Here is a 25,891-nt window from a genome sequence, read left to right on the forward strand (position 1 = left end):
CACTCCTCATCTATTTCAAAAATAGAATTAATAGATCAGAAAATATACTATCAACCACATACGCCAGATATAACATTTTATATCAAGGCAGCTGTCAGCTGCAATTGCTTAACACCCATCTAAGGCTGCAGTCTGACCCCAGCTGTAGGGACTTGCCTCCACAGCCCAGGCAGCTGAACAGATCGTGCTCAGTTCTGAGTCCCTTCAGCGTAAAGTCTTCTGCTTTGAACTGTTGCTAGCTGTGGTTGCTAAACCAGGTGACTTTGCTCTGATTTATTAGTAGAGGTCTAGGTTTAACAGCCTCCAATAGATAGGTCATCCTACCTTAAATTGCCTCTATAAATTATACAGCAGGAATTTGACTGTAGTCTAAGAATGAAAGCTCTTATTCCTCCAAGGAAGATCAAGCTACTGTGAACCCTGGTCACGTTACCTCTGAATGCCTCATTCTATGGAGAATTTTCGCATCTGCACACAGTTAACAAGCTGCATATGAGCTGTACTCACTCCCAAAGATCACCTGCTATAAACTTTGTAAGTTTTCATACACAGATACAACCAGAAGTTAGGCTTTAGACTGGGGAAAAAAAGAACCCGCAGGTTTTTGTGCCCATTATACCAAACACACCAAATCCCCTCCTGCACAGATGTTTCCTTGCAAGTTACCTCTTTGTAAAGTTCCACCCTGCTTGCAAAACGGTTTCAATCCAAAAGGGTAGCCTATACATTCAGGTTGTTGCTACTTGCCAGGAGTTAAGCTAGGGTAGAATATTAAGAATTAAAAAGTTACCAATTTCCTGAGGAGACATTTGATAACAGGCATTCCTTTAAAGTAACTCTCAAAAGAATGAGGGTAAAGAAACTACTGCTATCTCTACAGAGGCATCTTTTGCCTAGGGATAATAACTGGTGTTTTTATTACTGTGTTGTTGGGCCCTTCTCAGAAGGGATGCACAGCAGCCACTCTTGTGCATCTTGCTTGTTATTGTGGTGTAATTAGAGTAACACCTACGCTGCTCGGGGCTTTAAATCAAAGCTGACACATTCGTTTATTCCTATAATTAACTTCTTGAACTCACAACAAAGCAGCTGGCATAAATTGTGTGATAATTAAAAAAGTAAAATAAAAAAAAAAAACGTGCACACTCTGGCAGTACTGTTATTTAAGACAGCAGAGCCTACCGTGCCGCAGCAGGCTGCCTCCACACAACCGTTTGCCAGCAGGCCACACGGAGGCTGAGGCGATTCCCCCATCTCCCGGGGGCCAAGCCCCTCAGAGGCCGCTACCCCTCGGCTGGACGTGCCTCCACGCAGTGCGAGGCTCCTAGGGACGCTCAGCGCCCCCAGGCACCTGCCAGCAGCGGCCTCTCCCCCTCACCGGGAGCGCTCGGTGCCCCTCAGGGCCGCACCGGGGGCTGAGGAGCTCCAACCACGTTCCCCCCCCCCCTCCCCACCGCCGCCACCACCACCTCAGCGAGACCACCGCGAGCGCTGGGCGGGAAACTCAGCGCATGCGCACGGCGCTGCCGGGGCCGGGCTGCCCGGGGCGGGGCGGGGCGGGGCTCGTCCCGGTGCCGGTGCCGGGCTCCTCCCGGTTGCGGGCGCTGTGGCCGTGCCTGCGGGGCCTGCTGGGGCGCGGCGCCGGGCGAGCCATGGCTGCAGCCGCGTGGATGCCCGCGGTAGGTGCGGGGCCGGGCCGGGAGAGCGCCGCCGGTTGTGCCGGGCTGAGGGGGAAGCGCGGGGCTGCGACTGCCGGTTCTGAGGGGAGCGCGGGCGGGCGGGTGGGGAGGGGAGGGGGCCGCCGGGTGCTGCGGGGAGACTCCCGCTGCCGTGACCTTGAGGCGGCCCGGCCCGGCCCCGCCAAGATGGCTGCGCCGCCCGCACGGAGGGAGGGATGGCGGGGAGGGTGGCGGGGCGGCCGGGCACGGGGCTCGCGCCCTGAGGTGGCACCGAGCCGCTCCCGGCGCCGTGCTCGGGGTGTGCCGCAGCCTCCGCCGGAGGCCCGGTGCCCGCTGTGCCCGGCCGGGGCCCGGCGCGGTGCGGGGCCGGAGCCGCGCAGGCAGCGGCTGCTCTCGCCGTGGTGAGCGTGGCCGTGCCGCGTGCCTCGGGAGGAGGCTTCCGCATCCCGCTGCGGCACCAAGGGCACGGCTGTGGGGTAAGGACTGAGGCACCCAGCGTGCCCGGCAGGAATCTGCACCGCTGGAAAGCAGCTGTGGAAGCGAGACCTCAGCACCAACGTACTGCTGCTGGTGGAACAAACCTTCTGCTTTGCGATCTTAAGCCTCGTTGTATCATCTCCTCAGCTGGAGTTATCGCGGCTGCTTCCCCGCTGTGTGGCACCTGAGGACTCAGGCTGCTGTGCAACGGCTTCCCCGCACTTCCAGGCACGGAGCGGCACTGCGGCACGGCGTGCCTGTCCCGGCCTGACCCTGCTGGGAACACCCGTGCGCGGAGCTGGGTACACTGCTTGTGGGCAGCTTGGCAAGGCACCAGCTGCTCGCTTTCGAGTTGTGTGCTGGTTTGAGACTGGACTTTAAAGTGACAGGACTTTAAAATGCATGGTCGCTGCGCTATCGTTAACTGTTTAAAATCCCTTTGGTGCAATAAGATAGCAGCCTCTTGTTCTGTGTTTCTGCAGGTTTCACGATTGCTAGGTGCTTTCAAAAACCAAAAACAGGTGACCAGAAGTTTTGGTAGTGCTGTGAGTATGATAGTACCATTTCCTTTTTCTTTAAAGAAGTTTCTCAAGAAAGAGTCCCAGAAATTGACCTTTATAAGATTGCTGCTATTAATTTTATCTTCTCAAAAATAAGGCCAGAATAAATGAACATACAGGCTCCTAATGCCATACTGGATGTATATTGGTTAATCACTGTCTTTGGCTACTTTATATAAAAGAGTAAGTGCTAATTTAAAAGACTCTACTAAAAAAAAACACCTTTTCCTAAAATATGGGTGTCATAAGCCAGTCTTCTGAAACTCATCAGGATATAGGCAAATTAGGAAGATTGTTGAGAAGCTTCTCATCTTTATTTTGCAGACATTCTGCTACATGCTGGATTTACTCTAAATCTTGCTGCTTTTAGAGTACTTCGCATTTACAATTCTGCCTTTTCAAGGCCCTCTTTAATGTACTTTAGACACTGGCTGTGTGTTTCCCTGTAGATGTTTTACCTTCTTTTTGTGTGTGTTTGAGGTGCCCACAGGCCTTTTTTCAGTGAAGATGGCCTTGAAAACTGCTCAGGCAGAAGCAGGGCTCAGCACCACTGCATGTACCCTTAAGCAGGACTTAAGTTTAAGGAAGAATCGTGGCTCTTAACTCTAAGTTTTCTAGAACTGATGGTGGAGAGAAGAAACTGAAGTGTAGCTTGTGTCTTACACAGTATAGAAAGTTGTAGAAGGTAAGGCTCCTCCAGATCTGCTTATACCACATTATTATTTCAGATAAAACCTTCTGAAATTCTGAGTATCCTCTTTGGAGGAGGATGGCAGCATATCTTGTCATTTGATTCTAGTTGGGATTTGACACGTAATGCTGTATCCGAGCCGCCTTTTTGTAGGTCGTAATGATTCCTTACAAAAATATTGGAAACTTATAAATAAAATCAAGACTTGGGGCATGGAGGATGAAAATAGCAATCATCAATATATTTTTTAATCAAAGCAGAGTACTTTCTTCCCGTTATCCAGTGAGCCTAGGGTTTGTGATTTTTTTCATCAATTTGAAGATGACAAAGGAAAGAAAACTGAGAAAATCATGGCAGAAAAATAACTTGACAGAATTAAAAATGAGTGTGCATTTTTTAGAGAACTGCTTGAGAAGTTTAGATATGTTTTTGTTTTTATTTTCTATAAGCTTTACATAAATTAAGTCTTTCCTAGCATGGGTCAGTATTACAGAGCATGTTGATAATACTGGAGATGTATGGAAAACATGACAATGCTGTCTCCTCTCCAGTTTTCAAGAAGAAAGCATGTTGAGATCACTTATTTCAAGGAGTATTGAGCAGGAACCTGTCTTTCAAGTTAAATCTGTGTTCTAAAATAAGAACAGTAGGCAAATCTTAAAAAAAAATCTCTTAAAATGCTTGCACGCTCCCTTTGAAAAAAAGCTTGTCATTCTTGCTTCTCTGTTCAATACTGCTACTCTTCATAGTGATTTTTGGTAACTCAAACTTTCTTTTCTAGTAGTTACTTGGTTTCTGCAACTTATGAAAATGTTTCCTGCATTGAACATAGCATTCATTAGCTGTGCTACTGATATTTCTTTGCCTAGGTACAAACAGTAACTTTAATCCCAGGAGATGGCATAGGACCTGAGATTTCTGCTGCTGTGATGAAGATCTTTGATGCTGCCAAAGTAAGTCTACTTGTCTTGCTGTGAGCACCGTAGCTTTAACTACCACAACAGACGTTATCTAGGTTATAGTTATAAATGTTTTTAACTTCCAAACGATTGAGTCATGTTTAAGCTATTAAAACTTCTTGGCAATACAAACAGTCTGAAGCTTCAGATGTTAAAAGATAGTATTGCAATATGGCAGTGTTTGAAAGTGTTAGCTGGCAGAGTAGTAGTGACTTGAGAGCAAATGTTGCACTTAAGTTCTGGAAATGTCAACTCAATGTATCATGTGAAATCATCTTGTTGAGGTAGCAATCCTGAGCGACTGACAGGACGTTCTTTGATCCGTTGTGACTTCTCAGTGCAGATCAAAGCATATGTGAAGGGAAGGAACTATTTTATTATTAGAAACCTTACTGCAGTTATTCTGCTGCACTTTTAAATTGCATTCACCTTTTGTGATAATGAAAACAGTCCAAGAACTGTTTTCCTACTTATCCCAGGAACTTCATGAGAATTTGTACCATTTGCTTTGAATAAAATAGTGCTCTTTCCTGAAGAGCTGTTAAATTGCTCCCTGTTAGCAATGGTGTCAAAGCATATTCACTTTGTGTTAGAACTGTCCAACTTAGATTTGGAAAAGGTGAAGTTATCTTTAATTACACGTGAAAGCTTTTAATAGCTATGGCTGTTTTGGGGGAGAGAGGCAGGAGGTATGGCAGAGTAAAACCTACCTTTGTGTATGAGTGCAGGTTTTCAGTCCTTACTCTGATCTGTTCATTTTCAAGGAGATTCTTTTTCTAGTATGTTAAGCCTAGATTGGTTCTGTTTGCTTATGTAAGACCTTGCACCTTTTCCTTTATGGCCTTCCCTGATGAACAGGTGGCAGCTTGTTTCCTATTAGAAGAATCCCATGGTGAACGAAAATTCAGAAAGCACCATGAAACACTTGCAGATTCAATTTAGATAACAGATATATCCATGTTATGCACCATCTTTCAGGCAGTTTGTATGATCAGTTCTCAATGAATTCCATTTTCAGATGTCTTGTGCCTCTTGAATACAGGGAACTTGAGAACTCTTTAAAGGTTAAAGGAATTAGCATGTAAATGCAGTTCTCATGCTACCTGTATATCATTACTAGGGAGGCATCTTGTGATGGTGAAATTTGCGCTGGTATAGTATACTGATCGTACTATTTCATTTGCAATTACTTGTGTTTTAGAAGTTCTTATTTTCAAGTTCAAGCATCTAATGCTTTCTGTCACTCACCAGAGAAAAAATGTTTAGGAAGGTTTGGACAAAATTCCTCAAGCACCTTGTTGTGAAAAATAAGCTAAAAGTGGAAGCAAAAGTCTTGATATTGAAGTTAACATAGAGAAAATATGTTTAGGCTCCTATTCAGTGGGAAGAGAGGAATGTTACAGCTATCCAAGGACCAGGAGGAAAGTGGATGATACCTCCGGATGCCAAAGAATCCATGGATAAAAACAAAATGGGATTAAAAGGTACTTGGGGTTGAACACAAAGGTATTAAATATTGTTTTATGGTGAGTTTGGTTTAAAGCAAAAATCCTTCATCACTAACATAATATAATGGCTAACTCTAGGGGACAGTCTGTCAGGTTGTCTTCTGTAATCTTAAAACAGTTCGTTGTGTCAAAGCTGTGTCACAGACTTTCTAGGAAATATGTTAAAGGTGGGCAGTACTAAATATCAACTTTATACTCTAAACAGAATGTATTTCCAAGGTAGTTGATTTACAACAGAATGTAATAATTATACTCTCAATTAATAGTATCTTCATTTCAGTAAAAACCTTTTATAAGAACTCCTGTTCCACGTGAATGAGGGAAACAATTTGGCCTTTGAGCAGCTGATTTATATCACTCTGTAGTATTCTTGATGGCACAGAGAATTTCTGTGGCATTTCAGTGTAAGGGTTACAGAGGAATTTGGAGTTCCTCTGTCAGAGTGCCACAGAACTTTACCTAGAGTTTCAACTCTGAAATTTGTGGAGTAGTATTATTATCTCATTTTTCTTATTATTTCTTGCCTTCAGGCCCTTTAAAAACCCCAATTGCTGCAGGACACCCATCAATGAATCTGCTTCTGCGTAAAACCTTTGACCTTTATGCAAACGTACGTCCCTGTGTCTCAATTGAAGGATACAAAACCCCTTACACAGATGTAAACATTGTCACGATAAGAGAGAACACAGAAGGCGAATACAGTGGAATTGAACATGTGGTATGTTGCTGGAAGTGTTGTATTTCTGGAGGGTTTCTATGTTTTGTTAATAACTTTGCCCATCTCAGTCGTTTCTTACTGAGAGGCTGAGTGGTGTTTTTTAAGTTCTTTACCATCAAAAATGGTCTTTTATTGTGGTATGCATTGTGCAGACTGTCTTGCTGAAAATTCTACTATTTTGTTGTTCCAAACATTCATACTATTGGTTTGAAAAAAATAAGCTTCTGTTTCTACTAGTAATGCAACCGTTGTCTTTCAGATTGTTGAAGGTGTTGTGCAAAGTATCAAGCTAATCACAGAGGAAGCTAGCAAGCGTATCGCAGAGTTTGCTTTTGAGTATGCCAGAAACAATCAGAGAAGCCACGTTACTGCTGTACACAAGGCAAATATTATGTATGTTGAAACTTCCTTTTAAGAACAACAAAAAATAAGCTTTTATAAACCGCTTTAAATTTTCCTCAAATGTCTAAGATTAATGCTAGCAGGAGTAAGTAAAATGTTTGAAGTAAATGCCTCATAAGTAAAATGGACAATATTGACCTACTATTAATAGGTCTGGAGTGACCTATTAATGTTTGTATTCTAAATCTAATTGTAAGACTAATGTTTGTATTAGTAAGTCTGTGGGAGTGCTGTGACTTTCTTCCCACAGCTCTTACTTTAAAAATAAGCTAAGAAAAAGAATTTAAAAAATGAGCATGAAAATAGCTAGTGTCCTTTGTAGCTTCCGAAGCACTTCATAGTGAACTGAGTCACACTGCACGTGATAGATAGTACATGTCACCATCTGTACAAATTTAGTAAGCCTTTAGTAAAAGAACAAGGGAATTAACAAGGGTTTGGGAATTAATGTGTGACAGTCAAACTACTGCTCCAAAAACATTTTAGATGGGAATACAAAAGGGTTAACTTCTTTGACTGTATCATGTTAAAAATGTTTGTATTTAACATAAGGGATTAATAGTCAGCAATTAGGTGTCTGCACTCTAATGTTTTTCTTTATTTAAATTCCTGTTGCATGCATTCTTTACCTCAATATATTGTTTACTTTTCAGTAACAGCCGTATTCTCTCACTTAATTGCAGGAGAATGTCTGATGGGCTTTTCTTGAGAAAATGCAGGGAGGCAGCAGAAAACTGTAAAGATATTAAATTTAATGAAATGTATCTAGATACTGTGTGTCTGAATGTGAGTATTTATCTGGTTTAGTTATGGTTATTTTTTAGTTTACTTTCTTAGCCTTAATAAAAATATACTTCTTTCTAGATGGTTCAGGATCCGTCACAATTTGATGTGCTTGTTATGCCAAACTTGTATGGTGACATCCTCAGGTATGGAGATTTTGATTTAAACTAAATCAGCATGTAAAATACTGTTCCAGAAAGTTAATCCGGTTACATGCCAGCCAGATGAGTGACTGTTTTTTGCATCCAGAGTTCTTCATGTTGTGGTTTAACCCAGTCAGCTGCTAAACACCACACAGACTCTGAATAGGAAGAAAGGATGGTATTATTACACTAATATTATTACTATGTAGTTGGAATGAGCTATATGACGAGAATATGCATATTACTAAAAGAAAAAAGTTTCTGCAGATAAAGGCTAGGAGTATTACTCAAATGGGGTTTGGTGTAGGAGAAATTCCTCCAGAAGCGTGAAAAAAGTTAATGACTCAAATTGTAGCACAGAATGCTTGGGTAGACAGTAGGAAAAATTTGCTATTTTTAAGCATTAGGAAAACTTACATAAGATGACTGTGGGAATATCACATTTAAAGCAAGCTATCCATAGAGGTAAATGATTCTGAAGATTGAAATGTATGGCCTCTTACTATCCTACCAGCTTTCGGGGTTTGTATTGTATTTTTTTTCACTTTGAGATTAAATTTCATATTTAAAAAACATTTCTACTACAGTTACTTGATGTCCTGAAAGCCAAGTCAATCAGCAGACATTTTTCTGTTCTGTAAAAATGTTTAAGTAGAATGTAAACTCAATTACTACTGCTTAGTAAAATGAAGTGTCTTAATCTGAACTTTTCCAGTGTATAACAGAGCACTGCTTCTCTTTGCATGTCCAAGGAGAGATTGAAGAAAACAGCCTTGGAATTTGATTAAAAGTTAAAATGACATTAAAATGACAGCTTAAGTCTTTAAGTTCATCTCCTGTTTTCTGTACAGATGAGTGTAAAAGTAACTGATGCATAAGAAGAAATGTTCATTCAGCTTTTCTTAAGATGGCATTCTCCCTCTGATAAGGATATCAGTCACCTCTAAGAAAAATCAGACTCCAAGTAATGCTTCTTGTTTTAAGAACTGGTAGAGGAGTCCACAGGGCCCTCACAGCAGACAATTGCACTATTAATTGCAAGATGTCGGATCAGTTTGAGTCCCATCATCGGTACTATTTCAACTTACTATACCTAGTTCAGCATTGCCAGTTTTAAAGTTCTTGTGGAAATTCTGTCAACTTCATACTTCCAAAAAGCTTCAATAAATTTGAGTCTTTCTTGAAGAAGTGCACTTGTGTCGCTGGAGAAAGTCACCCCCTGTGCTTTTTTAAAGCATGAGCATAACGCCAAAGGTTTCTTGGCCTGAATAGATACAGAAGGAATCTCCATCCTGAAGCATTAAATACCTTAAGTTACAAGTTTAGACTGTATCCGTTTTTTTTCTAAACTATAGTTGATCAATTTAGGTTAATTTAAAAGATAGTTCTGCAAGCTCATCCAAACTTCTCTGCTTTTTATTCATCTACTAGGTACCTTGTAGACAACAAAACAGTGTGCTAAAATATTAGAGTTTTAAGAGCCTTATCAGTTTTTTCAGCTTTGAGGGTAGAGAATGAAAACTGTAGGCAGAGTTGGTTTGTCCTTTCCTATGCTAACTTTGGAGGAAAATACATGCAAATTACTAATGTCTGATGGTCTGCTGATGTTAGATTTATGACTTTGAGGCTGTTCAGTAAAGAGAAGGGTAAAGCCAGTCTTGTGCCACTTGGAACATATTCCTTAAGTCTCACACAATAAACTTTACTAGTATTTCCTTAACTGAGCAAAATTATTCAATTTTTTCTAGAAAGTCTTTATATACAGTAAGTGGTTCTGTGGCTTCTTCAAGGAAAATAAGACTTAGATATGTACGTATGTGTAGATAGTACATCAGAATTTTTGGTAGTTCTTGAGGCTGTTACAGATTTCTTGTGCTTTGAGTACCTTTTGTTGTGCCTGTGTCTTAATCAGCTTTATTTTACTATTTAGAATTTCCTTTTTGTTATTCCTTATTGAAACTTCTCTTGCTAGCAGTTCTGCAAGTTCTCAAATGTTCCAGTGGAATACAAGTGGCTAACAGGATCTATACTTTCATAATATTATTCTTAGACTGTCTTGTTAGAATGTTGTCAAAATAAAATGAGAATTAACAAAGCTATTTTAATACATTGCTGGGAAATAACTATGTGGAAAGAACTTGTGGATTTTTTTTTTCTAGTGACTTGTGTGCTGGATTGATTGGGGGTCTTGGAGTAACACCGAGTGGGAACATTGGTGCTAATGGAGTTGCAATTTTTGAATCGGTAAGTCTTCTTATTAGCGGTCTAGTAGTAATAATAATTTTGTCTCAACTTGAGAATCTAAAACTCCCATGACACATAATGTGACTATTAAAGTAGAAAAATTTTACTCAAAAAACAGAATATGTATTACACACAAACTTGTGCATGTTCTTTTATGGACTATTTGTTCAGTTTTAAGTTGGTTGCATACTAGAATTAACTAGGACATTTTTATCAACATGGTAACTTTGTAACAGCAAGGTTCACTTTTCTTTTTAGGTTCATGGAACAGCACCAGATATTGCAGGAAAAGACTTGGCAAATCCAACTGCCCTTCTTCTGAGTGCTGTAATGATGTTGCGTCATATGGGACTACACAAGCATGCCACAAAAATTGAGACAGCTTGCTTTGATACAATTAAAGATGGAAAGGTAACATGAAGATGTGGAAATACATAAAGTGAATTAAAATAATATTTTATCATAGCTAAACTTAGAACATCAACACTAAAACAGCAGATGCCCTGCTTTGCTGGCTTGAATCTTGAGCAGTACCACAACTGTTCTCTTATAGTAATTGTTACCCTCAGTGGTATCAAGTTTGCTCAGCTCACTATGAGGGATACTCTGTAGCTCTCCTTGTGTCTCAATTTCCACTAGCTCTAAAACTAGAACTGGATCTCTGTTTTTCATGAAAGGGATTGGACATTCAAGTAGCTAGTTTTACTTTCCTTGTTAGGCCTGTAATACATTAAAATCAGGACCTTTAAAGTGAAGTATGCTCATTTGCCTTTTACAGGCTTAATCACTCATTTCAGTTCTGACTGTAATACTTCTGCTCCTATTTTTCAGGTCACTTATTTTCTTTTTCACTCCTAACTACTTTGGCTCCTTTTTGGATTACTAAATAACAGTTAAGGGCAAAACTATATCCGGTATTTACCTTTTCCCTTAACACTGTATGCAATTTCCCTTGGGCAGTAAACTCTCTCCAGATTCCATACCCAAAGGGGATTGGGGAGGAGGGGGGAGGAAAGAGTTCTGCTCTGAAACCTGACCTGAATTTCTGCTCAGAGTTCTTTTGGTTCACTCACCTACTTTGACTTCTACCTTTTCGAAACAGAACTGGAAAGATCCCGATGATTCTCTTTAAAGAGGATTAGTATTTAGCCATGCTAGTGCAGTTATCTGGGGCAAGAGCATGAGAAGCTGCTTTGTAATTAAAAGTAACAAGCATGCTTAAACAAAAAGCTGTCATCGTTTCATAAGTGGTCTGTTTGCAGCTACCTTGCTGTGTGTAGGAGCCAGTTAACAAACAAACAAAAAAATAAACTTACAAGTGAATAAAGAGGTGCTCCTGTAAAGTTTCCATTTACTGCTCTGGAAATGAAATTCTCCATCTGCAGGTCAGTAATTCTACAGAAGATAACAGTGCAAGTTTTGTGACATGGCTACTTGTTTACTAGTCGCTTACGATGTTATGATTACATGCTCACAGTGGAGAGAATCTTTTTAAATTGAAAAAAGCATAATGCAATTAAAATTACAAGATTCTAAAATAGTAACATTTTATTGCCTCTCATGCTTGCTGTTTCTTCCCTTCCCCACCCCAAGCTATTTAATTGGGATCTGTGTGTGTGTGATATAAGGGGAGAACTAATGATTTTTAAATTACCTCTTAGCCTGCTTTAATCTGACTAGGTTGGACAAGCAATGTTGCCCACTTTCTTAATTATTATTTTACAATCCTCATGCTGGCAGACAGGAGTTGTACTTGAAGAAAGTTTAACTGTCTGTTTTTCCATCTCTTAACTAAGCAAACATGAGACAATTGTTAACGTGCAGCATTTTGAGAGCTGTCCATGTGCTTTTTCCATGTGGGGTTCCTTGGAAAAATAACCCTCCCAAAAACATTACTGAATGATACTCTTAATTAGTTAGCTTTGTGCTGAGTCCTCATATATGAATTTTACTTCCAAAGGACAAACTTGTTAAGGAAAAAAAAAGTTAATACTTAACTTGAGAGCGTTGGCCAAATTTGCTTTCTTCCTGTAGTTAAGACAAAATCTCAACTGAGATAACAACGCTCCATGTTCGTACTCACTTTTCTCTACCAGCCTCAGTTTGCATAGTTGTTATTGATGAAAGCTATATGGAATGCAGAAAAACTCATATGTGATGTAGTCTCATTTGTATTCAGTACCCATGTACAACATGTAGAAGATAAAACTGCAGAGGCAGGACTACCCCCATTAAATGTTTTATTAATACCATTTTTTCTTCCTTCAGGTCTTGACAAAAGACTTGGGAGGTAATGCAAAGTGCTCAGAATTCACAGAGGAGATCTGCCGCAGAGTACAGGACACAGACTAAACATCTCATACGGCTTGTAATAACTCTGAGAGGATGCATCACAGTAGTACGTTGTGTAACCTGGTATCTATATGCATATAACTTTTGTCTCTTAAGAGAGCAAACGTTTTAGGAAGGGTCTCTTCATTAATAAACTTAGTCCAAATGGCTACAGAGGATACTTGTGCCTGCTTTCGTTTGTTTCTATCTGGTGAACATTTTCATGTAAGTGAACTGTTTTCTTTTTTTGTAACTGTCTACCATTTCAACTAGCTGGTTTTCACTTTCCACAAAGCAAATTTATGTGAATATCATATTAACAGAATCAGTGAATTCTAATAGCACCTTAACTCTTAAAGCCTACTTTTATTGGTCTTACTGAAACTTAAATGGCAGATTTTCAGCCTAACAGTAGCACAAGATAACCTTTATAAAAAGAAATGGGTATGAAATAACAGCAATGTTGCATTAAAAGCAATGAAAAAACACTTCCAGATGGTCTGATTCATGAAATACAGCTTTGCCTTTGAAAGTCATGAATAAAGAAATGCAAAAATCTAGAGATTTAATTTATGTACATAAAGAAACAACAAACCAGCTAGGTGTGAGAACTAATACTAACAGAAAGTTGTTTTTCACATCTGTACCAAAGTTGTTCTTAAATGTTTTCCTCTCTCAAGCACAGTTTAATTTATAACAGAGTTCTAAAGAGAGAAAATTATAAAAACTTACTTCTGCCATATATTGTGAAGGAAAAGTACTAACTTTGCCAATTTATACTAAATATTTTATGGCTTCTGCTGTATTGCTTTTTTGTGTTGTACTTTGTTTTTATGCAGTGTATCTCATTGCACTGACTAGTAATTTTAGTCTATAAACTCGGAATGTAAGGGACTGGTCCTAAAAGGATTAAGACAGAGGTAAAGGCTTGGCTCTGGTACCTACATTTCAGAAATACATTTCATCCCTATTGGAGGGAATCTCAAATTCTTTTTTCTTACTGCTTACTAAGCCCAGTAAGCATAAAAGCACCTTTTTTTCCTTCCCTCCTTCATCACATACAAGTCCTCATAAGTCACTCTGACCGAGATGTCTTAGGGTATGCTTGCCATTAGTATATCCTACAAGAAAATGCACATTTTTACAAGTCATGGCTATAGCATGGGATTATACCTAGTGCCAGAACCAGACTTCTTAAAGCTTTATTCCGTTAATAGCTATTACTCCTCTTAGTTACTTTTCAGTGAGACTGTTTAGGCTGGTTGTTTCAGACTTGAAACTAGTTTGGGTAATGTCTGTCTTCTAGCATTGCTCTATATAGTAAGCATCTCAGCTATTTTATGCCACCTAATGCCATGGTGTTAGAGGGACAACGAGCTTTATTCCTTATGTACTCTGCTTTTGGTGAATAGGATGACAGTTCCTTATATGTTTTGCAAGCTGCTGGCTGTGTTGTTTCCTTTAATACTGTTTAAGAACTCCTGAAGTACCATTACGCACAAAATAGGGAAAAAATAAAGTTCTCCAAGTCCAATTGCTTGTTGTTTTTGTAATCCTACGTTGCTGTCATGCCTCATGTATTGATCTGATTGTTGGTACTAGCAACAAACTAAAGTTACAGGATGTTTAAGACTGATCATGGAACTTTCATAGAGAAAATAGCCTGTTCTGCAAGGTGTTTTTTGTGGTTTTGTTTTTAAATCAAGAATTGTAGTCTCTGTTGTTGTTTGTTATTATAACTTTGCCAAATATTACTTACCACCTGACCCTTTAGCCCTTCATGTGATGTGATTTATATTTTATAAGGGGAAGAAGAAATACAGTTCCCCTTTGTAAGTATTAGTAAAACATTAATATTGAAACACAATGGTACTGTTGCAATACAGATAAACTTTCCTTCTAAATATTTTTGCTTTAAAGAGTCCTGTGAACTCTTTAAACTACGATTTAGAACACAAACTTATTTTTATGTGAGAGCTCTTATATTACCTAGTTTGTCTTTCACTCTTAGAAAGCTATTCCCCCAACTTCTTGGAGTGCTTGTTTTTAGGGGAAATAACACTTATTTCAACATGGATTTAAGAAGTGATGACCTCCTGCTTTCAGAAAAGTCTCACTGAAGTCTAGCCCTTACAGAAGAGTGTTGGTTAGGCTCCAAAATGGTATGCTAGTGAAAATTTACTTCTCCCTTGGACAGAAAAAAAGAGGCCTTGTGACTTATTTTTTCTTTAATAATTATCTTTATCAGTGGAATGGTGTAACAGTTTTGCTTAACGCTACTGCTAACTACTGATCTACAGAAATAAAACATGAGCTACAGTGAACCTCCTACAGAACAACAACACAAAGGTAAATCACTGCATAAAGATTTTCCTTCTGTTTCAGTCTAGAGGAACTAATTAGTTATACCCACTTCATACATAACATGCAGGTGTTTTTAATCTTGTTCATTCAGGGCATAAAGTAAAAGCTGTATTAGAAAAAGGACACACTGTAGATGCTTCTATACGAACAGGACAAACTCTTATGTGAGTATCAGAAATAACTAAATGAATAGAGCAGTTTTCTAGTGAAACTAGACTACATAACAGAAACAAGTTTTCCTTAATGCTTATGATTAGGAAATACTTTCTTTAGCTCACAGGTCTTCCTTAATGCTTGGATGAAAGACTTCTTACTCTTGATAGAAGGAGTCTACTTCTTTTCTGTATTTCTCAAGCACAGTGAGCCGTTTTAACTTCATTGTCGGACCTTAAGAGAAGACGTTAGTCACAGCAGCAGAAACAGAAACAAAAATTTTTCCTTTGTTTAAGCTTTGGTTCATAACATTTTCTACGGAAGAGCGTTGCATGGGAGAGTATCTACTTTGTTAGTGTAGATTTCTGCTAAAGGAGAAGCAATTGTATGTAAGGTTGCCTCCCTCTAGTGAGCACTTCAAAGGCAACTGTGGATAAGGGAGTGATATCTGACTACTTTCAGGTGTCCCGTTGCCTGCCCCAACCCCGAAACTAATTAAAAGGCTGACAGTTCTGAAACCTTTTAAACAATTCCCAATTTATTCAAAAAAGCCTGTGTTTGGGGCTCTGTCAGTCCTTCACTTTATCCTCCATTTTTTGTTAGGATGACTTTTTGGTATCATTACTGTAAATTATTAATACTTTAATGCATAAAGAATTACCTAGAATTGCTTAATTGCCCTAAGCAATGTCAAATTTAGTCACAGAATTGTATGCACGCTAAATGACCATGTTTGCTGTAGATATGTACACACATCAAAAACTCCAGTTTTTGTAGTCTGTGAAATGCTGCATAACTTTTTTCTTTTCCATCTATTGCTTGTACCCAGAATTTGGCATGTGAAATTGGATTTGAATGCTCTTAGATCAGCAGCCCCATTACAGTGTGTGCTCATTAGGATAAAATCAACAAATCTTACCTAGTTCTCCCCCAGAAATGGAAAAATCTCTTGGCAGAACTATCCATTTTTGAATACAATGAACCCTATTTGTAGCACTCATGTTGACTTTGTTGATTCCCTCTTGAATGGCCTGGTAGATTGCCTGATCCCTTGTAGCTACTATCTCTGATACTTTAGTGGCTTTACTACCAGTCTTCTGGCAGAATTCTCTAGCTTCCTCAGTGAGGTGGTCAGTGGGATCTGATGTATCTGGGTCCAGTACACTCTAGAATAGCAGATGAAGAAAATCATCAAATGCTCATTCTTACAAGGCATTAAATGTTTATTAAATCAATGATCATTAAATGATCACGTTCTCCCCAGCTTTTAAGAATCAAAGCAGCCAAATACCAACACCAAAATATTATTTAAGCCTGAAAAAGCAGAAATATCTGTCTATAGATGGTAATGCTTTATTTTCTTTCTACTTAGCTATCAAATGCAAAAAAAAAAAAAACACAAAAAAACACTTAAAAGCAGAAGACATGAACAGACTCGAAACACGTCAATTAAAATATGTCTAATGACCTTGAATTTCTACCAGACCTACTACTTATTTCGTCATTACAGAGGAGCATTTAGCTCAACACTGCACTGTTCGTCATTGTATCATCTAACCATAACAAGTTCAAATCATGATGACTTGGTCTGTAGTTCCCATGCATTTTTTTTTTTGTTTAACCAATGCCCTCCTATCAAATTTTATGTCTTTCTGCCAATGGTTCACAATCCTCCTCATTTTGTTAGGTGCAGGTGTAACAGTTTCACTGATACGAGTATTAAAACTAACGTACTTTTAGGGTCAACAACATGGACAAAAACTTCTTTTTGTCTCCAATCACCATGGCATTACTAACAATTGGGAGTTCTTTTTTCACAGCATCTTCAATTGGAACTGGAGGCACATTTTCACCTCCAGCTGTAATAATCAAATCTAGGAGAAGAAAAAAAAACACAAACAAGGGCTATTAGTTGAATTCAAATAAACTCTAAAGAACAGGTTAATTCCTGGATGGATCCACATTTCTTATTCTGACATGCAGAAATTCATAGTTTTCAAAAAGAACCAAACCTATTAAGTTGTTAATATGATTCTCTTCAAAATAGCAATGCTGATAATTTTGAGTATGTGCTCAGATTTTCAATTCTTCCTCCACGTAACACGTTTGCTCCCATGTACACACAATGCAAACTCCATTATAACAAGCTCCAGATACAGAATAGTTCAGTTAGAAGGAGACCTTCAGAGATCATCTAGTCCAACTGCATATAGGATAATATATTTTTATACAATCCAGTAACCGTTACGTCTCATAAGTTGTGTAACACATACCTTTTATCTGAGCAGTCATCTCTTCCCAACTAGTGTAGGATTCATTCTTTATTTTACTGTTGTTGGCTCACCAAAAAGCAAGTTCATGGTTAACATCATATTTAATTCTTAGAGTCACCAACAGGGGCCAGACAAAAGCAAGTTACTACTACATGAAGGCTCCACAGAAGCAACATGGAAAGAAGGGAAAGGAATGTGAGGAGGGAGAAGTCAAGATCTGGGAGAGGAAATTCACAGCGGAAGCAGTCATTCCTGCCCTACTCTTGACATGAGAGGAGTATAATGACAGACTGGAATCTTAGTACTTTTGAGGTTTGTAAACAATGGTAGGGATACTGACCATTGACAAGGGCATGTGTAACTATTTGAATGCATTCATTCTGAAGTATAATACACCTATTTACTGAAATTTTCATGACTGAGAATTATCCTAGTAAGTTTCAACCCTGTTTTCATTACACTGTTGAGTTCTCCCTGCCCTCAAATAGTCTTGGCAGGGTTTTAATAAGTAACATGCTTCAAGAAATAAATAACACAGGGCAATGGCAGACCAGTCCTTTGTGTAATAATGCAGATTATATATGAAAGATTGGGTTGATTCCCAATCCACTGCCAGTGATAAAAGAATTTAGATGCAATCAACGGAATATGACACCCTTTCAGCACTCACACGTGTTCTTTACCATCTCTACTGCTCCTGAACAGCAATGATCAGAAATAACTCCCAATCCGTACTCCACATTCTGGTAAGGAGTACACATTCATCTCATAATTACAAATGTTATTCCTCCCTAGTCAGCACAGTGAGTGCATTTGAGGAAGCATGACTTGTGTTTATAGAAAGAGAGATTTCTGCCAAACCACATAAACACAACAAAGTTGTTGTGTATCCAAACTTGTAATGTTTTCTTTTTATTTCCTTTCCTTTTGCCCTAATGCCATTTTTCTCCTAGTTTTTCAATCTGAAATGTCAGCTTTTTCCCAGCTGATCAGGAAAACTGTAATAATCGTAATAACTTTTTGCACAACTATACAGATACTCCTGTATGGGCTCCTCTAGCAAAATCTTGGTGCTTTGCAACTTCTCTGGATCTCAGATATCAAAAAGCAACTTCTACTGTTTCATGCTTAATATAATGAGTCCTAAAACTTGTAAGAACCAATCAACCAAACAAAGAAGTCACTAAAAGAAGAGTTTCTTTACTACCTTCTATTACATTTTACCTTATTTGGACTTGGATTTAAAACTTGAATGAAACTGGACAGATGCTTATTTTATCCCAGATGTATCCTACCCTGTAATTTAGAGTAATCGTTATTAGTTCAACAATCAAGGAAGATGCGAGTGCAACACAAATGTTATGACAGAATGAGACTAGAAGATGTTAATAACTACCTGAAAGAAAAATGGATCAGATGAGAAAGCAAATTAAAATCAAGGTAACTGTATTTGGTGCAGGCTATTAATAGCATCTACTGACGTCCTGATGCCTAATAGGCTACTGTTATGACAAATTCACTCATCCATGTTCTCTCCCTAGTGATTCATCACATATTCTAAGATGATGGTTACTCAGTTTTTAAATCTTCTTCTGTTATGTCTACCATGACAAATCTCACTCTACAAACACACATTTTGAAAAAGTGCTTCCACAGTACCAACAACCAGTGTTATTCAAGCAAGACTTCAAGCTATATACTGTAATAACACCCAGGTTTATTGCTTTAGCTCTCCCCTCCACTTTCAAATTTCAATAGTGGCCTCTGCAAACAAATTGCCTAAGGCATCAGAGGAACCTAGCTCTGACCTACAGCAATAGCTTTTATATAATAGAGGGCTGTCTCCTGTTACTGTCTAAATATTCTAATGTGTAATTACGACAACTGGGCAAGATTCAAAGGAAGAGCTTAATGGACCATTAGAATCAAAAACAACACATTAAACCTGCATTATCATTTTATATGACTTAGTAATCATGAATAAGGGCCTGGGAAATGAAAAGCCTCATTGTAGGAACTGAATTATCCCCACCTATCACAGATTAGAGGGAAACCTTCCCTAAATGAAGTATGCCACAGTTTCATCATAGGAAAGTTTATTTTTCTTTCCTGTTAGATAAATTCTGCTGGCATTAAAAGAAAAACACTTATTTAGATGCACCACATCTGATATATGACCGAACAGTGATGAATAGTTTACTACGAATATGATACAAGATTTTGCTTATTACCTTTAATTCTTCCAGTGACATAGAGAAAGCCATCCTCATCTAGTTTTCCTAAATCTCCAGAATGCAGCCACCCATCCTCATCAAATGCTTCTTTTGTTTTGTCTTCCATATTTAAATAACCCATGAAAACAGTCCTTCCCCAGAAACAGATTTCTCCATTGCCTTCTGTGTCTTCATTCACCAATTTCACTCTGCAGCCAGGTACTGGTTTTCCACAGCTATTGGGGAAGAGCAGCAACACACACAGGGAACACAGAAATATTAAATTTAATATTGGCAGGATATCTACAATACCAAATCCCTGAACCTATCAATGTATTAGTGTCAGTTTTCAGTTGTGTATCTTGCCTTGTGCTTCCTGTTCCCCCCCCCCACAGCCTGCGCTGTACCTTTAGGCATAAAAATACTTTTCTCTTTGAGGCCTCATATTTGAAAGTTATCCTGCCATGGGCCAGGGCTATGCTACACGTCTGATTTAATAACTATGTCCTGCATAAAATGCTTTAGATCACTTTCAGTGCTCTTGACTTGGCATGCTATGGAGGAAATGTGTTCAATTTCTGACTTGAATGTTTTGTCTCCCAAACTCACAACAGACTGGCAATGCGTTGAGAGAAAGTAAGTGGTAAGATCATTGCTGAACTCAGCGAATACTTTTCTCATAATGAAATATAACACATAAAATTAACTATAAAATTACCTGTGCTGCCTGTAATTATACGGCCCAGACAGGCAATGTGGGCCTGTGGTTTCACTCATTCCATAGGCCTCATATAAGGTGATGTTCAGACCCAAGAAAAAATACAGTGTTTCTGTATTGAGTGGAGCAGCACCACAAAAGTGCTTCTGACAGCAAGAAAAACCCAGAGCGTTGCGTATTTTAGCAAGCACCAAGTAGTCTGCTAACCTTGTCCAAAACTGCTTTAGGTCACTGCTGAGTACAAAACACAAAAGAGGAAGAGATAGTAGTAAGTCAGAGGAACCAACAGAATTTCCATAACAAAATCAGATGCAAGTTTTGTTTAGAGATATATTTGCCTTTTGGTTTTGTGTGTTGACAGAAGTCACACCAATAAGAACAGGAAACTTATTTCTCCTTGCTTCATTTATTTAGTGTCTTTCATTGCAAGTGAACTTCAACTCCTAAGATGTCGGAATACTGCAAATTGAAAAAGAGGCTACAAAAATGTACTGCATAAGACAAAGTTCTGGTATTCCTGATTTTTTATCAGTTAAATGAATATTTGAGAAACACTAAAATCTGAAATTTACACAACTTATCTGAGCAGTTGGAAGATCAGACAAGGAAATCAGTACCAATGTGCAGTATCTTTGGAAATTCCATTTTCAGTAAGTAATTTCACACTTCATATTTCACATTTTAAGAACTTTGGAACTGTGAATTAAGTTAATATTTGAATTTATACAATATTCAGTATCTGTGCACTCTTATCCAGGAAAATACCTGTTATTCAGAACAGACTATTTATTTATTGCTCACAGAATTCAGGGGGTTGGGATAGTCCCTGAGTTTGTATCACAATGAGGTATCCTTGCTCCCATGGTGCATACTCCAAATTGTCATGAGAGAGTTTATGTTTGGGCTGCCCTCAAAATGAGAATTTTCCCCTTCTCACACGGTTCCTTCAAATTCATGCCCTTTCTTCATCCCAGTATCTAGTACTTGCACAGTCACATGGTAGGCTGGACCTCACCCAGCTGAAAACTAGCCAGTTCAACTCACAGAAGACACAGAGTTCAGGGAGGTGTTAGTGGAAAAACATCCTTGGAGAAGATGGAGGGACCCATTTAACAGTCACTTGGGTTTATGACTAGCTTACTGTAATTGATAACTATATCCTCCCTCTTACATTATATTTGCAGTGTTGCTAGGCCAAATTTTACCTGTTTATATTTCGAGAGTCTCACTGAAGCTTGATATTTCTTTTAAGCAGACAGCTACTTCTGGGATGATGGAGATCTCACTCGTAATAATACTTACCTGCTTGAGCAGTTCAAGTTTCTCTCTAAGCTAACTGACATAGCCCATGACAGCATTTTCCTCTTCAGAAATCCTGACTGAGCAGAAGCATCCTTCAACTTCTCCATGATTTTCTCCCACACTCTAGGAACTCCCATGTGAGATGTTGGCCGCACTTCTTTTAGTGTGTTGATCAAGCTGCCCTGTTAAAATCATTTCAAAACATTGCAAAAGGTCCACATCAGTGAAAAAGAGGTTTGGTGATACAGTCTGCATCTTGCAATAACAATACGTAGAACATCACTAAACATATAGGATATGAACAAGGACTGCTGAACCTATTTCAATCAGGTATACTCACTAACATGGATCTGCTCTTACACATCAGGGGAAGCATGTACTCCAAAAGGAAAAAACACAGGTGGTTTAGTTCCATCTGCCTCCCTTTCTCCCCCCAAAATCTTATACTTCTGCATTAGAGGCACACTTCTGCCTTAATTAAAGCTTAGAGACCTGGACTACCAAATATATATACATTCAGAATATTTTGAGTATCAATTGTTAAGTTAGCTGTTAAATTACAGAAAACACTGGAACTAAGATCTTCTCAGTCTCTGTTGTATCATTTATGAGCTTTTTGTGGGGGCAGGTAAAGGACCAGTTCCAGGTACACTCTTCCTATAGCAGTTTATGGACTCATAACTACAAAAAGACTCTTTTATATGCAGTTTCGCCACATGGGTAAATGGAGTCCAGGGCACTGCATCTTGAGTCTAAAGGATTTTAGTTTTCCATAATTCTTAAAATAATGGACTCTCCATCTTCTGCACCTCTTCAAAAAACACATTTCCTCCTTTGGATGTTTTCTAAGACGAAAAAATGCAAGCTTAATCAGGTGCAATGCAAGGCAGATACCTTGAGAGCATCTGGCTCAGCAAAATAAACTTGTTCTCCCCATTTGATTCCAGTCCACAGGTCATATATCTGTGCAGCTATGTGGCTGAGTGGAAGATAACTGACTATGGACTCTTGTTGGACCTCTGCAGGTTGCATATCTCCTGCTCTGCTGCAATGTGCTGATGTCCAAGTTATCTATTTAAATAAAAAATAAACGAATTAGATTTGTTTTTTTCTTTTAACACAAACTAAGCATCCTTATGCTATGCCAACAAACCTATGACAAGTCTGCTTACAGAAATTGCTGAAGACACTTCAATCTTTAGCAACATACCAGATGGCCATTCCTCTGGTGCCATCCAGCCAAAAGCAAGATGAACTCATCTAGTAGCAACAACAGCCTGCAGATAACTGAAGTAAATGCAATCTTTCTGCTGCCTGACCTGCTGTGAACACTACCAACTCCCTGGGTCCTAGTGGTGCACTAAGTAAGGCAGCTTCAGCCTGGATGAACAAGAAAACTGGTCAGCCCCTTCATTTGCAAGTCTCCTACTGTGCACGCTTTCTATCTAGCTGGCACTTTTCACCAGTGTATGTCTATATGTTTACCTGAAAGAGAACAATAAATACTCAGTGATCAGTGAGCTCACAGGACAGTTGAGTATCTGCAAGAAGCTCATCACATTGTATTGATCACCACATGATTAGCAGCTGTATCCTGTTCCTCTGGAAGTCTCTGGGAGATTCACCACAGTGGTGCACAAGTGACATCCACACACACACCTCCCATAAGCAGAACTACATATGTGAATAATGGTTAAGATTCACTGCTTGACTTCTTAGTGAAACTGTGTTTCCCCCTTTTCTTCCCAGTTCTTTATGTCAGAAGATGCAGCCGAAGGATGCTAAATACACATATATTCATTAACAGAATACAGTATATGCAAGATCCACAAATATGTGTGATGGTAAGAGGAAAATAAATATACACATATGCATAGCAGAAAAAGAGGAGATGGCTTTTTCAGAGTAGTCTAATCTAAACTGGGTAGGATAGGACACACAAAAAAAGTTACTCAGCACAGCAGGGAAAAGATATAAATCGTGCAATACCTGCTCTCACGGTATGTTCCAGCCAGTTGCTTTTCTTCAAAATAAATTTCAAGGTTAACATGAGAGTAGGTTTGGTCTAAAAAAATAGCAATTCTCCAGAAAAGCTTTTAAGGAGCAGCATGCTGTCAGGACAGGCCACTCCAAATTTAAGTGGCAGCATTGGTCAAGGAGCTATTGGAGACTTAAACACAGTAGGCAGAATGGGATGTCTTTGAAATGTAGATATATTGATTGCTTATCCTCTTTATCCTCCAAAGCCTCACAGCATGCAGGCATGCTCACAGTAGATCTCTGTGGGTGCATATGACCGACTCAGCATTGGTTTTACAGATGGACAGTGGCAAACTTCTTTTGACTAAAGAAGGCAGCAGCAGTTACAGGCAAGGAGTGTTTTCCACTGTTGGTCAACATAAAAATAGCCTGTTTGTGATCATCAGCCAGAAATAGTTTGGCAGCTAACATGGAAATGACACCAGACTCCTTTGAGACAGAAGAGCATGGAATTTGCAACGTCAGATCAGTCTTTTTGTCTATCGACTACACTATGTTCTCCCTCCAGATATCACTGTGCTGATTCCCTACATTTGGGTGAATTGCTCGCTATCTGTAATAGTTTCTGCATTCTTCTAAGAGGAGAGGTGACAACTTAGGCCAGCCCTTTCACTGACTAAGTGTTCAGAGAGGCTCTCTACCACTTCCCACTCCTGCTCAGCCACCTTCAGTAAAATAAATCAACTACAGTCCAGATCTTAGCTAGTAGACCTCTGTGGAGACCCATTTTTGCAGTTGGCTTTGCTGTTCTCCATCAGTAGGCAATTTACTATTCACAACAATACAGCTAAAGTGATTATGAGTACTTGAGTACTAGGACTAAAAAAAAAAAAAAAAAAAAGAAAAAGTAAAATTTGCAAAAGTAGTCTGTCTCAGGCTCTTCTTACAGCAGCTGGCTGATGCATATGATTTGTTTTAAGATGACAAAACATCACTGAAATGTTATGGCTATATATAAATTATTGCAGAAGTAAAGTACCGTATCTCACAAACAACCCAGCAAGTAACAAAACACATACTCATAATCTACATTCAAATTTGTGAAGTGCTACTTAGAATGTAGTTTTATTCTTCACTGTGCTTAAACATAATCAAAATCAGATGACTCCATTTTGAATATTGCTTTGTAGTACACTACCCATGTTGCAAAACCAGGGGAATTTCAATGCTCTTCTATTATGCACCAGTCATTTAAAAAACAAACAAACAAAACAAAACAAACAAAAAAAAAACAGGAATAAGTATCCTCATACTTTGCTATTTTTATACTAAAGGAGGAGTTTAAATTACATACATTGTCATGACTCAACATGGCTCCTTTTGGCTTCCCAGTTGTTCCGGACGTATATATTAGTACACAGCATTGATTCGGCTTTTGGGAGTTAATAATATCATCCAAAGTAGCATCAGGTATGTCATCTCCCAAGTCCAGAAACTCTTCCATCTAGAGCATGTAACAGAAAATAGAGGGTATTGTGAACCTCCTTGCAAGTGGAAAAGATGCAGCACCTTACCAGCCTAAAAAGAACGGCAGAAAAAGTTTAGTGCCTTACTCTGAACACACTTCCAAAACAAGTTTACTTCAGGTCTTGCCCATGGAAAGAACATAAGACTAGTGTATAACTTCACGTGGAAAATGCAAACAGACTGTCTGAAATTATGCTGCTACATGTCTTCCCCGTGCCTATGAAGGGAATGGTAGTCCCATTCTTCATCTAAGACAGATATTATGTACAAGTCATAGAGGATAAAATTCTGTTACTATCTTACACCTAGAAGGACTGTGATTCTTATTGAAAAGAATCTGGATCTACATTTTAAGAGCACACTTATGATATTCAACTTATAATTCACCGTTCTTGTACCTAACTATATAAAGCAAAAGAATGAAAGCTTCTGTGCAAAAGCATTATCATCTAGATGTGTGAGTGCTTGCCCAAATTCCCTGCTATTTAATAGCAAACAGAACATACAATGCTGGTCACAATCTCCATTCAGATTTGGCTCCATCTAGAATGAGCTAAACTTTTCATGATGGTGGACTTCTGTGCAGCACAAATTGGTCCCAGAAAAATGCTGAGCCTGATCGTCTATATTTTACTGGTCGTTCTCAGATGCATCTACCACATGCACCTGATATCCTGCTGGGTATGCCAGTGATTTCAATGCAATGAAAACTAGGGTAAATAAAAATTAGTCAATAACCCAAGAGTCAATTTCCCATTGAGATCCAATAATTCAACCAGTGCTACAAAACTGTGTTATCCAAGAGCAAGATGCAGCACCTCTGTTCCACAATGATTTCTTGGAGATATATCTAGGACCACAGAGTA

General features: G+C 38.9%; 2 protein-coding genes across 2 annotated transcripts in view; one reads left to right on the top strand and one right to left on the bottom strand.

Moving 5' to 3' along the window:
- The first annotated feature begins 1,547 nt into the window (after positions 1-1,547).
- Positions 1,548-12,672, top strand: IDH3A (isocitrate dehydrogenase (NAD(+)) 3 catalytic subunit alpha). The gene is made up of 11 exons (XM_084293170.1): positions 1,548-1,679; positions 2,639-2,701; positions 4,277-4,360; positions 5,736-5,850; positions 6,405-6,592; positions 6,852-6,985; positions 7,678-7,780; positions 7,859-7,923; positions 10,080-10,164; positions 10,423-10,575; positions 12,433-12,672. The coding sequence occupies exons 1-11, from the start codon at positions 1,653-1,655 to the stop codon at positions 12,514-12,516; spliced, it is 1,101 nt and encodes a 366-aa protein (XP_084149296.1). The 5' UTR covers positions 1,548-1,652; the 3' UTR covers positions 12,517-12,672.
- A 2,497-nt stretch (positions 12,673-15,169) lies between these two features.
- Positions 15,170-25,891, bottom strand: part of ACSBG1 (acyl-CoA synthetase bubblegum family member 1) — a gene marked incomplete at both ends in the record, with an annotated part of 31,280 nt that continues 20,558 nt past the window's right edge. The window contains 8 exons of the mRNA XM_084293514.1: positions 15,170-15,246; positions 15,932-16,178; positions 16,747-16,886; positions 19,517-19,734; positions 20,217-20,450; positions 21,519-21,700; positions 22,413-22,589; positions 24,853-25,002. Of these exons, the coding sequence (XP_084149640.1) occupies positions 15,170-15,246; positions 15,932-16,178; positions 16,747-16,886; positions 19,517-19,734; positions 20,217-20,450; positions 21,519-21,700; positions 22,413-22,589; positions 24,853-25,002 (1,425 nt within the window). The remainder of the gene's footprint in view (positions 15,247-15,931; positions 16,179-16,746; positions 16,887-19,516; positions 19,735-20,216; positions 20,451-21,518; positions 21,701-22,412; positions 22,590-24,852; positions 25,003-25,891) is intronic.

This window comes from Netta rufina, assembly GCF_964035555.1.
Source record: "Netta rufina genome assembly, chromosome: 11".
Lineage (NCBI taxonomy): Eukaryota > Metazoa > Chordata > Aves > Anseriformes > Anatidae > Netta > Netta rufina.

Coding starts and splice junctions, on each gene's coding strand:
- IDH3A (XM_084293170.1), top strand. CDS start 1,653: ATGGCTGCAGCCGCGTGGATGCCCGCG. Junction 4,361..5,735: donor AGATCTTTGATGCTGCCAAA/GTAAGTCTACTT, acceptor AAATATGTTTAG/GCTCCTATTCAGTGGGAAGA. Junction 5,851..6,404: donor AAACAAAATGGGATTAAAAG/GTACTTGGGGTT, acceptor TCTTGCCTTCAG/GCCCTTTAAAAACCCCAATT.